This window comes from Seriola aureovittata, chromosome 6, assembly GCF_021018895.1.
Source record: "Seriola aureovittata isolate HTS-2021-v1 ecotype China chromosome 6, ASM2101889v1, whole genome shotgun sequence".
NCBI lineage: Eukaryota > Metazoa > Chordata > Actinopteri > Carangiformes > Carangidae > Seriola > Seriola aureovittata.
This window is the reverse complement of record NC_079369.1, coordinates 17,235,252-17,247,829: the sequence shown is the minus strand read 5'-3', so window position 1 is coordinate 17,247,829 and position 12,578 is coordinate 17,235,252. Positions and strand designations below refer to the sequence as shown.

The 12,578-nt window shown below is 39.9% G+C and overlaps 1 protein-coding gene across 1 annotated transcript in view; it reads left to right on the top strand.

Annotated features, from left to right (window-relative positions):
• kdm4b (lysine (K)-specific demethylase 4B) overlaps positions 1–12,217 on the top strand; it is a 43,837-nt gene extending 31,620 nt beyond the window's left edge. Inside the window, exons 15-22 of the mRNA XM_056378724.1 lie at positions 1,681–1,757; positions 1,954–2,009; positions 2,456–2,564; positions 5,748–5,936; positions 6,489–6,665; positions 7,253–7,372; positions 8,943–9,035; positions 10,001–12,217. Coding sequence (XP_056234699.1) covers positions 1,681–1,757; positions 1,954–2,009; positions 2,456–2,564; positions 5,748–5,936; positions 6,489–6,665; positions 7,253–7,372; positions 8,943–9,035; positions 10,001–10,528 — 1,349 coding nt within the window. The 3' untranslated portion in view covers positions 10,529–12,217. The remainder of the gene's footprint in view (positions 1–1,680; positions 1,758–1,953; positions 2,010–2,455; positions 2,565–5,747; positions 5,937–6,488; positions 6,666–7,252; positions 7,373–8,942; positions 9,036–10,000) is intronic.
• The last annotated feature ends 361 nt before the right edge of the window (positions 12,218–12,578 follow it).

Here is a 12,578-nt window from a genome sequence, read left to right as displayed (position 1 = left end):
GATAAGATGAATAAAAAGTCATGTTAAAATAATGTAAACATCGGCTTTAATACACTCATTAATGCGCTCCTAAAGACTTGGTACTCTCGCCTTGACTCCTCTCTCGCGCTCTGATCTTCCCCTCCACCGGCACCTTCCACTTGGCTGAGAACTAGGCCTACTTTCAGTCCTGACAAATTAACCGTATCTCATCAGTGAAATGAATTAACATTTTCTCCCATATTAGAAGAACTAATGATGTATGCACTCTGCACTGTTTCACCTTTCCTCGCAATTCTCCCCCTCCCCTTTTTAAAATAATCTGTGATTTGAGACATTTCTGCAAAAAAAACATACACAATGGGATGTAATGTTAATTTAGGGAAACTTTTCAAGAAGCTGGTTGTGCTTGGAAATTTGACGGAGGCGGTTGCCTCGCAATTTTCTATGCAGGAAAAACCCTGACCTAATGGCTGTGAAATAGAGCATACAAGCTCTTTTTTGTTAACAATATTTTGTGGATTTCAAATTTTACAAAAAAAAAAAAGAGAGAGAGAGAAGTAGCAGGAAAGTTAAATTTGATTCTGTTCAGCCGTGGTACATTAGCTGCTGATTTATAACACTCAGAATTGTGGTCTCAGCCAGCTGCAAGACCATACATGGGCTGACAAGCTTTACAGACAGGCTCTACTGGGTATTCCACTGCTCTTCTCTATTCACAACTTTTTTTTCATCCCTGGACCCCTGAGAATAGTGCTGGAAAAATAAGAAGCACCGAAGATGAGGCCCCACCACAACAGTGCAACAAACTGTCAGCTTAATTCCCCTGTTGCCACACTCAGTGAGGCTCCATAGTTTAACTCTCCTTGACTCGTGTTAAACTAGCTAAGAGGCTGCTCATGCAACACAAGACCTCTCTGAAGGCAGCGCAACATAAACTTCCCCAGCTCTTATTTACTCTGCTTTCCACGCTTAAACATTTCAAAAAGCAAATCAACTTTTTAAGAGCATATGGCTTCTGTCAAAGGAAAGTGTGAAAGGACAGGCAGCTTGTTAACATTGTGTCTGAGAGAGTTAGCACAGGGAGCTCTCTCTGTACTCGCTCTACTTCTCATCGCCAAATGTCAACATCAGTTATCTCTACAAAAAATAAGTTGGTTTTGTTTTTTTTGTTTTCAAATCATGACACAGATAAACAATATCTGTTCAAATAATGGGGAATGTAATATCTAGTTTTATAATAAGAAAGTATCTACTTTTCCAAATGTCTGCATGTGTGGTTGTTTTGTGTAAGGTTGCACATACAACCACATGAATTACAGCATGGGCTTGTGCACACATGCACAGTCAGTAACACACAATGCACACACCAACCCTCCAGGGTTCTTATTATCCCTAAAGCTGAAGTGCACCTTCAAAAAGGCCAGTTCATTAGTCATCCAGGGATGAGCTGGGCTCAGCTGTGGGGAAGCAGCGCTGCTATTGATAAGACGACATGAAGCAGAAAGAACTCCTGTCAAAAACACCAGCCCTGCACCCCATCCCTGTACTCCTCATTGTATTGGAGTGGACATCCAACTAAAAATCATTCAGACCTGCCTAGGTGTTACATGAACATGGTGTTTTAGAAACATGAAATTCAAAATGGATGGATGAATGAATGAAAGATATGTTAAGTCATTAATCTCTCCTCTCTTATAGGTTGTTATGGTGTAAAACCAGACTCTGTCAGCGATTCCTGGATGTGCTCCAGATGTGAAGCAGGAGCCTGGACAGTGGTGAGTGGCAGCACTAACTTACACCAAAAAAAGAACAGGTTTCTCATAATTGACAGGATGTTGAGCCTTTATGCACTTACACAGCCTCCCTTTCTTCATGAAAAAAAAAAAAAAAAAAATTGATGGATCTGTGTCACTTTGTTCTCCATTTCCCTCACTGCCGAAACTTAATCCTCATTTGCTTTCTGTTTTTCAGGAGTGTTGTCTCTGCAATTTGCGGGGAGGAGCTTTGAAGACTACCACAGATAACCGGTTAGTGGCACATGCTTGGGGTTATTTCATGTGCAAAATTATCTGCAAATTCACTAATAACAAAACCCCAGGGTTTTTATTATTAGCACTAATAATAGTACGACTAGCTGATCTGACACACATTTAGCTACAGTATTAGTAAAACTTATTTTGATTTTGCAGGACTGGATTAAAAAAAAAGTCGTCCACAAATCTAACAAATTAAATCTAAGGAGATTGCTGTTTTTCTTTTAAGCATTTGTTTATTTATTTCCCGTCATGGATAGATACAATTTTGAAATGAAAATCATCATGTATTGTTATCAGTGGAAATGACTTTGTAATGTATGCACAGAAAATTATGCTGACAGTCATTGTCTTAAACAGTCAGAAGTGATCTGCCTTGTATGTCTATTAGTTTTACCTCTGTTGATTTTCACAAACCCTCCTTCTCTCTGTGTCTACAGGTGGGTCCACGTCATCTGTGCCATCGCTGTGGCTGAAGCTCGCTTCGTCAACGCCATTGAAAGGGAGCCAGTGGACGTCAGTGCTGTTCCAGAAACACGCAAGAATCTGGTAAGTTGGGGCAGATGTAAAGAAAAGAGTTATTCATCACTGCCACGGTGCAGTGTGAAGTATAAACAGCTTTACAGTTAAAATCCTCACCTTTATCCTACAAATGGCAATCTCCCTCTCTCTCTTTGAGGAAGATTTGAAAAACTTCTTTGTACTCATTGCTTATTGCAGCCATTCATTTCTTTTGTCTTACTTTCTTCACTTTTATGACGTCGTCTCATCTCATCCTTAATTTCCTTTTCTCACTTCTACAGTCTTTGTCTACCTTTAAGCGAATTCCTGTCTGTCCCACTCACTGCCTCTGTATCTGTCACTCTCCGTTACCCACTCTCCTTCCCTGGTGGATGGATAGATCATGTTTTTGCGAGCTGTGGAGGACACAGGGTAAAACAGATGTGCTAAGGGGAATGGCTGAATAATCAGCTGTCATTTCTCACTGCGCCAAATGAACTGCATCGATCCCGTGGGCAGGAGGTAATTTCCCCATTGCTGCCGCGTCTTTGAACACAACTCGTCCCCTCCCTTCCTTTCCTCTTGCCATCTCTCCCTCCCAGTTTCTGCTATCCCGCTTCACAGGCAACAGCAGTGCTTGCTGGTGCATTATCACAAATCTCCCTTTCTCTCCGAATAATCTATCCAAGACAAGCTGGGTGACATTTGCATCCGAGTGCTGTCAAAGCAGGTTTCCTCCATCTCTTCTTAAAAGGCCATGAGAAGAAACTCTGCGGTCTAATGATTTGGATGACTGGGCTGATCAAATGTGAACACGCACCCGTGGAACCCGTTTATATTGCACAGTGTTCAGCAATATGTGGTTTTTCTTCCCATCTTTGAAGGTATGCTTTTCAGGGACGGAGAGATTTCACACAAGCTACTTTTGTCTTTGGGATCTCGGAATTTCTCTGGCAAAGTAGCACGGCACAAATCCAAGTTATAATTGTTGAGTTTTCCACCTTCTATTCCACGTCCACTATTGTAATTTTGGAGTTAGCAGTGTACTTGAAAGGGTAGATGTAGTGGTCACTAGCATGCAATGTTTTTTAGGCAAACAGAGGCCAAAGTCAGACATTGTCATATTCAACTAAAAAAGGCCTCCAAAATGTGAAATAAGGTGGATTCTGGTTGATTTCTTTCAAAGAGAAAGAGATTAAATGTACATATAAAAACAGCAAGGTTGGATGAGGTATCAACAAACAAATGGACATACAAATAATGTTCCTTGGTGCTACTGAATTTCTTCCATGATGCTCTGGTCTCGTGTCATCGCCTGTCTGTGATTTGAGCAGTGGAAAACTATTCCAGCTGGTGGAAAGTATAAGCCATAGCATACAGTGAAATATCACACAGTACAGCTCCGTTGAGAGCTGTTGTACGTTTTTCCTGCACCAAAAAATGAAGTATTGGCACTTTAATAAAGAATTTTTATTTTTTATTGATCGCCCATGTTCTGCGCTACAGCCGGTCGCCGTGTGATTTGTCAGAAGAGGGAGGCTGGAGAGGGAAGGATGAAAGAAAAAGGGAGGGATTGGGTGTTTGATGATAGATAATCACAATAAACCAAGTACACAGAAAGATATCAGGCACATAAGATGAGACGGTTGTCAAAGCTGGTGGGATAATGGGTTGAGTCTGTTTGTTCAATTGAAGCATGGCGTCATGAATGGAATGTATATAATTGCACTTTTCTCTAATCAGATTTATTTCTTGGCAGGTGATTTCACAAAGGATTTGAAGGAAGGTGATCTCACCTGAAGGTTTTGTGCATTGAGAATATAACTCAATTTGAGACACCAGACTCTCTTGTTCTCCTGCTGTTACCCTCTTTCCTTGTTGCATCCAGGCTTTTCATCTCTCTCTCTCTCTCTCTCTCTCTCTCTCTCTCTCTCTCTCTCTCTCTCTCTCTCTCTCTCTCTCTCTCTCTCTCTCTCTCTCTCTCTCTCTCTCCTCTCAGTTTTCACTGAATCTGGGGACAAATGAGGGAGGGGGAGGGGAGGTGTAAAGACGAAGAGCAGAAGACATGGAGGGTTGAAGGATTGGAAGTGAATGAAATGAAGGTTGTGGGGTTGTAAGTCCAAGGTGGTATGTGTCAAAGTGGCTCAGCGGGAAATCGACCTGGTTCGCGGACGAGGGCAAAGATTTGGTTGGCTGGTGGTAATTTCACAGTCAGGATGTGGGGATGGAATGAAGGGATTTGAAAAAGAAAAGAGAAGTGCTCCGAGGCAGAATGGCAAATTCCTTGTACGATTGTGTAAGAGCAGAGGTTGAACGAGTGATGCAAGTCACAAAAAAGGATGGAAGAAAAAAGAGAGATGAGGAACATGTTTTGAATGTCTCAGCGAGTGTTCAGGCTGCTGTTAACAAACACCAAGTTGCTCTGTAAAGAAGTTGGGGAGAGAGTCTCACCACGCCACTGACACTGATAACTGCACGAGCATGTTATGAAAGCTGAAAACATTCAATCTATTTTTAATGATTAGAAACCTGAGAACCAAACAGAATCAAAGATCTGAGAGAAGAGAAAATGGTTACACTGCTGATTCCTCCATCATCTTTGTTTCATGTGATACTCGACAACTCCTGATATGTGAAAGTATGAAAGACCTGAATAAAACAGTGGAATTGTCTTTTTGTAGCTAAATCACAGTGCAGGTGTTCACCTGCTTGGAATAGCTGGGCGGGGTTTTATGACATCAAGTACTAAGATTTCCACATTTGTGATCAAAATTTCTGTGTATTAAGTATTTACCTGTCTGGTGAACACTTTTTTCCTAACATCTCTTCTGAATATTTCCAGTATCAACAACCTCAGTAGGAACTCTGAGAAATGTGGAGCATCTGTAGTCATGAAAACAGTTGTTTACCTAGTTCCTATTATGTCCCTATTATTATGTGTTGTTTCAGAATTACATTTGAGCATTTAGCTGAGAATTTTTTCACATAGTAATTTGCAGTGAATGAAATAATAGTAAAAAAGCTGAAGTTTCAGGTTCCCTGGTGTAATAAGTAACCCTTAGTTGCAAATGCAAGATCCTGAAACTAAGGACTGTAATAAAATTCCTGTAATCTTTGAACATCCATGAAAGAGAATGCAAGAAGGAAAAATAAGATAATGAGGTCAAGGGGGATTTGTGTCTAACCTGAATCACGAACCAAAAGTCTTTGGTTTTTTTGTTCTTGTTGCAGAAGTGTGTGTTCTGCCATGGCAAGAATGCCAATCAGAACCGCGGCGCCTGCATCCAGTGCTCATACGAGAACTGTGCCACCTCCTTCCATGTCACCTGCGCCCAAATTGCTGGAGTGGTCATGAAGCCTGCCGACTGGCCCTATGTGGTGTCTGTCACCTGCCACAGACATAAAAGGGTCCCTCCAAAGGTAAGTGCAACTCAAGAGAAAAAGTCAGCCATTGAAGTGTGTTTTTTTCAGATTGAACCCACTAAAGTTCATTATTTTATTTAAGATTTGATAGAGGAGATTTTGCAAAATTATAGGCTCTTACCTGAAATTGCTTTCAAAAATGTTGTATTACATTTTTTTTTGCTGTTGTCATGTTTTATGAGCAGACGTCGCATGCAGAGATTGTTTTTAAAGTGGATACAACGTGGTGGAAGGGAAAATAGCTTTTGGGTTTCATCGAAGTGGAGAAAACTTTACACTGTGTTTTTTGTGTGTGTTGTGAAACGATTGTTGTCGGAATGGTTGAGATCTTTGTTGAAGCAGCAGAAGCATAATGATTGGTGAAAGGTGCTAATGGGTAGGAGAGTCACTGGTTTAAGTTAATGAGAGAAAGTAGCAACGCTACTACGTTGTAAAGTAGAAATCACCACCTGTGTCTTTTAAAACAATCTTATGCTTCTTATTTAGGCATGTTTGATTTTGCAATTTAAAAAGCTGTCTTAACTTGTGTCTGGGTTTCTCTCCTTCCAGCCGCGGACAGCACCCAAAGGCCCACAGTGTCTGAACCTGGGCCAGAGAGTGATTGGTCGTAATGCTGACGGCTGGTACTACCACTGTACCATCATCGGCATGGCAACACAGACGTTCTACGAGGTCAACTTTGACGACGGTTCATACTGTGACAATCTGCACCCAGAAAATATATTCGTGAGTTCTCTTACAGTTTAGTTACACACCTACCTCTGTATGATTTATAGAAACAATTTCAACAAATGGAGCCTTTTATAACCAGAGACATATCCTAGCAACTGGTGTTTACTTTGTAGCTTAGGCATCTTAGTAAATGAAAGTCATTGAGAATGACTCACTGCTCTAAAGTTAGATACAAACATAACTTTAATTTCACTGTTTGCTTATGAGAAAAATGGTTGAACTAAAAACAATATGTAAGAACTATATCATGTAATCTAATTTAAAATAACAAAACTTATGCAATCAAGGAAATTTTACTTAATTTTCCACTGCTTAGTAAAACACAAGTGGAAAGTGATGGGACCTCATGAAAATCCTGCCAAAAAACCTTCATTAGTCAAAGTATATATATACTGAATCTGTCTGCTAACTGCCTCAGGTCAATTACTTAATGTTATTTTTAAATCCTGAGTTAATCAGCATTTTAAAAGTTTGTTTAGTAAAATGACATGATCAGTTCTCTTCCATCTCCTCCACATTCTCTGTTTCTCACCAATTTCTTCCACCTTATCTACATCCTCTTCCTTCCCTTCCTCCATCAGAGTCACGACTGCCTACGTAGCGGTCCTCCTGAAATAGGGGAGTTGATCGTGGTCAGCACGCCCGAGGGTCAAATCCTCAACGCTTCTTTTGTCAAACAGCACACCCACAAGCTCTACCAGGTGAGGGGAAAAAACACAATATAACATCTCTCTGAGCAGACTGGATACATCTCTTGTAAAATACATCACACTTTAGTTTCTGTGACTTGCACAGTTGATAGGTAAATTTATGTAAGAAAGAGGACCAAAAAAACAGTTCACATTCCTAAGCAACTACTGTTCAAAAGCCTGTAAGCAGTGTAATTCCTGCCAGCAGTATGTGTAAATGTATCAACCTTTCCAAGTCAAATCAACCTGCATCAAATCAAAATGCATGTCTGAATACAGTGCCGCTAAGGTGTGGTGCAGGAAAAACAGCTAGGCAAGTACTCTGTGAGTAATAGTATCATTTACACATGACATGAAGTGATTGAACCTGTGAACTTTAAGTAACAGGGTGCTCTTTCTCATGGCTTTGCCACCCTCTGGTTTGGGTCCCAATTCTGGTATTTATCAACATGTGTAATGCTCGGCTGCCCCTGTAGATTATGGCAGAGCATTTTGATACAGTGCGGCATTAAAAAGTAAAGTGCAGAGATCACTGGTGCATGCTGGGGAATTTATGGGGTAAATATAAAGAGTGCTTACAAAGTGGAAAATTCAGAATTGAAGAAGACAATTCTGGGACTGGTGTCAGAGGAGGCCAGCTTGATAGTCATTTATGTACATGAGTACAGGATTGCATTAGCAGACAAGGTCAAATGAGATTGTTAATCTTAGATTTTGCCGTGACACTGGTTTTGTAAGTACATCTGTAACTGTTATTCTGAATGCACACAAATATACACACGTGTACACACAGAACAGACATTTTAATGACTTGCTGAATAAGTCATTGAACCATGTCTGACTCATTCAGTCTCTTTATTAAAACGTCAATTAAATGCGTGAAATATAATGTTTGAAATATTGAACCAGTCTTCCAGGCTTTTGTTTTTATTCATTATACAGGGGAAACATTTCCAGACATGTTTTTGTGGCCCGATCTTGTTTCCTCAGATGCTGCTAAGTTAGGGTTTATTTTCCTTTAGAAAATAAATCGGCTTTGTATCTTTCTGTGCTTTTTTTCATGTCCCTTTGTAGCCTGGAGGTTACAATTCAGTCCCGTTAGAGACAAAGAACACTGTTACAATGAGTAAAAAAAACAATTCTCCACCTTGTAGCTGTTTCAGGGACACAACCCTGACCTTGTCATTTTTTGCTCAAGATTTTTCAAAATCTACATTTATATTTAAAAACACTTAGCTGATGGTCATTTCCAGTCAGTAAGCAGCTTTGGGGTTCAGTGCCATGGTCAAGGACATTTTGACAGAACACATGGTTGTTGATTAACCATTTGTGATGGCTGAGATCCAGTGTTTGTGTTTTTACTCACCTAGCCGCCTTGATACTCTTTTCTTCATCACCAGCTCATGTGTCCTCTTGCTGTTCTGACGGTGTAGCCTTCTCCTGATTTAGTCTCAACTAATTATTTATCAAGTCAAATGTATTTGGCAATCATGTGTGGCCAACTGTGCTCACTCTGCTCACAGGGGACGAGAGAGTTGGAAATGTTGGTTGATTAATCCAGAGTTTTATTATGCATGTGCAGGTTGAGTTTCAGGATCAGAGTCAGCTTATGCTAAAACACTCAGAGATCCATCAGCTGGACCAGGAGCTGCCCAAGAGGGTCCGAGCCCGACTTGTGAGTATTTTACTGAAATACTGCTTCGGAAAATGGCAAGAAGGGGTTAGCCCAACAGTGTCTTGTATTGTTAGATAAAAGTAGTTGCAGATAAGTAACTTTTATTCAAGGAAACAACTTTGCACTTTGCAGCCTGTGTGTGGGCCTATATGTGTGGGCTGCTGGTTTGAATAAATATCTATTTTATCTGGTAAATGAGTGTTGATGTACTTCTGAAACTTTATTGCAGCTTTAACATCTAAAGGGTTCTGATGCCAGAGAAGTTTGCCATAAATAATTGTACAGATACAGGCTGCGCTGACTTTTAAAATCCCAGTTAATTTTGAAGACACTTAATAACAGATTTCATAGATTAATCAAAGGTAAATCTACCCTCACTGGACAATTGGACAGGACAGATCATGAGCTCTAGTCTTTCAGGAACTCATGCAGTCTGACATTATTGTGTATTAATATACACATTATGCAACCAGAGTGGAAAACAGCTGATGGAGAAAAATCATACCAGGAAATATTGTAAACTGTGTAACTGGTATAACCAAGCTAAGGTGAGTGTTCATCATTTCAAAAGAGTAATACAACCACTGACTAGTTCTGAGTTTTATCGGCAAACTCCACTAGGAACAAATCTCTGATCACACACCAGCAATTTGTTGTGACAAAATGAAAGTATGTATTTATTATCACATAGTAGTGCAAGATGTTTCAAAGACAAGACTAAGAAAACCAAATTGCAACTAATGGTTATTGTTATTATCAAATATAGTTGTTTGTTTTTTTTTAACATTTAATCTTTTTATCTAATAAATAATATAAAAGTAGCGTAAAGTATGCCCATCAGAATTTTTGAGGGTGATATATAGTGGACACATGTATAGAATTCAGACACATATAAATTGGCAGTGCACGCTAGTAAATAGAGAGAACACAAATCACTTCCTAATTATGTACCTGTCTGTTTTCAGGCCATACCTGTACCTCAGGAGGAGGTCCCCTCAGCAGATGAAGCCCAAGCAGCCAAACGCCGCCGCCTGCCCTCGGGTTCAGCCCCACCCACTGAGACTCCCATGGAAACAACAAATCCGCCCGCCTGCCCCCTAACTACAGCCCCGGTAGAAGCACCAGCAGCACATCATGACAGTATTAGTACACCGCTGACCTCACAGCCTCTGTCCCAGCCCAGCATGGCCCGACAGGATGCCGCCGCCGCACCAACCAACGGCATGGATGCTGAGACCCCAATGGACACAAGCGTCAGCCTCACCGACGCTCTAACGGAGTCATCCCTGGCCTCGGACCCCACGCTGACTCCACAGACGACCTCTTTTCAGTCGACATTGAACTCTGACCCCCTCCTGTCTGCTCAGTCCCCTCCCCCACCACCCCATCACATGTCCAACAGCTACACGCCGAGCAGTGGCTATGTTTCCTACATGGAGACACTCCTCCATTCACATTTCCCTCAGGACGATAGCCACGGACCCCTGTATTAAAGAAAAAAAAAAAAAACACAACTCCACTATGTTATTACTTGGTCAATGGAGACTGAGCCAATAGGAAGTAAGCTAATGGAGGTGGATTGTACTGAGTGCTGTATTAACTGGCCGTGAGAGCTCAGGGCCGGAGCAGGAAAAGACACGGACACATGAGCACTCTTTTAATGCATGCTACTTTTCTACTTTTGAGTTAATGTATTTGCAGTGGTGCTTTAGCCTGCTCTGAAGCAGCAGCTAAAGAGGAAAAGGCTTTTTTTATTTTTGACATTAATTATAATTATTATTATTATTGTTATTATTATTTGTTTTTGTTTATTTTTTGGTAGGTCTTGTTTTTTTTTTGTTTTGTTTTTGGTCAGCTGCTGTGCTTTTCTCCTCCATCTTAATATGAATACGTCTCTGGGTGGTATCAACTCCATACCTCGTTGCATTAATTCAGTAACAGCACACTCCCTTTTTCTTTCTACAGGAAGCTAATTACGATAATGAACTCTCGGCATTGAGGTCTTGGTGGACTACACTTTTTTTTTTCTTTTCTCTCCAAATCAAATAACCAGCAACAAAATATCTATTTTTCAATCCAGCCACTTGTGGCTTCAATACTGTTTGGAATGAAAGTGTCACAATGTCCATCTACAGGATATTTTCAGTAAGGTGTTTTATTGCCGGATTGCAAGAGGTAAATGGGGAAAAGGGGTTTAAAAAAAAAAGTATTGTAGGGGGAACCCAGTATTTAAATGTCTTAGTCAAATATTGAAAGAATTATTTGTAATAGAAGAAACATGTTGAATGCAAACACTAGTAGATGTGTCACCGTAGTAAACAGAAGAGATCTTTTATGTAATGACGTCATTGAAATGGTCATTTGGCGACTCCACTTTTCACTCCCAAAACTGTCTCAGGGTTCCTACATGTGGAAAATAAATTCTAACATGCAAGTCTTCGCGCAGTTAAGAAAGTACACAACAGCCTGGAAAATTGCCTCAAAATTATCCTCAGTCATAGTTGGCACATGTATATCTGTTGCTATTATTGTCATATTTGCTCCTGTTAACAGTTTATCTGCTATATTGAGTGATATCTTTGTTTACTGTCACGTTATCTCCTAGTAGCACATGAACTGGTCAAAACTATGAAGTCAGTTTAAAGAATAAAATTATGGAAAATGTCTGATTCCTGGAAATAGGAAATTATGTAGGAACCCTAAAATCTGGAAATATTTTGTACCATTTTTGGTTTAAATTCTGTGTATTAATCAATATTGTATATTGTTAATGTTGTCTGTTTTTTCTATGACGGTATCCTTTCTATGTTCATTTTCTTAAATGAATTCACAAACTTGGCCGATCTAAAAAAAATATTAATACCTTTATTTTTGACAGATTTTTGCAGGCATATTACTCAGTTTATAACGACAACTACGTGTTTTTTTTCCGGGATATGGCCGATTTGTGCTACAAAGGTGCTACAGAGATAAACTACTGATGGACTAAATTTCCCAACACTGTCACCTTGTACATACCGCAGGCCTTGTGTATCGTGAATCAAATTTGTAAATGTCCTTCTCCTTGTTTTTCTTCTGTCACGACAACCGAAATGTTGGAACACAGATGTGTTCCTGTATCCAAATGATCATCAGTTGAGAAAACTTATTTCATAGGGATTAAAGTGGGTTGCTAGTTGCCAGCTCCTCTGTGTTTTGTGTGTTCAGTAGCCCAGACATTCAAAAAGTAGTTTCTGGGTCGAAATCTTTGGACTAACTGTGGAAGAATAATGAGAGTCTCCTCAGTAACTACTAACACCTTCTGATCATTAGATGTTATAGTTAGCAAGGGGAAATTCAGGTGTCCAGCAGCTCATTAGTAATAATAATGATAGTTAATAATAAATATAATGCAATAAAATCAATCAACATACATTTTAAATTTTCTTGAAACTGAGTTCTCGGTTATCCATAAATGAACCAGATAGGAATCTCTGGTTTTGGTTAATCTACTGCATTAAATAAGTGACAAATCAAGGTGCGTCATCACATTGATCTAACAAT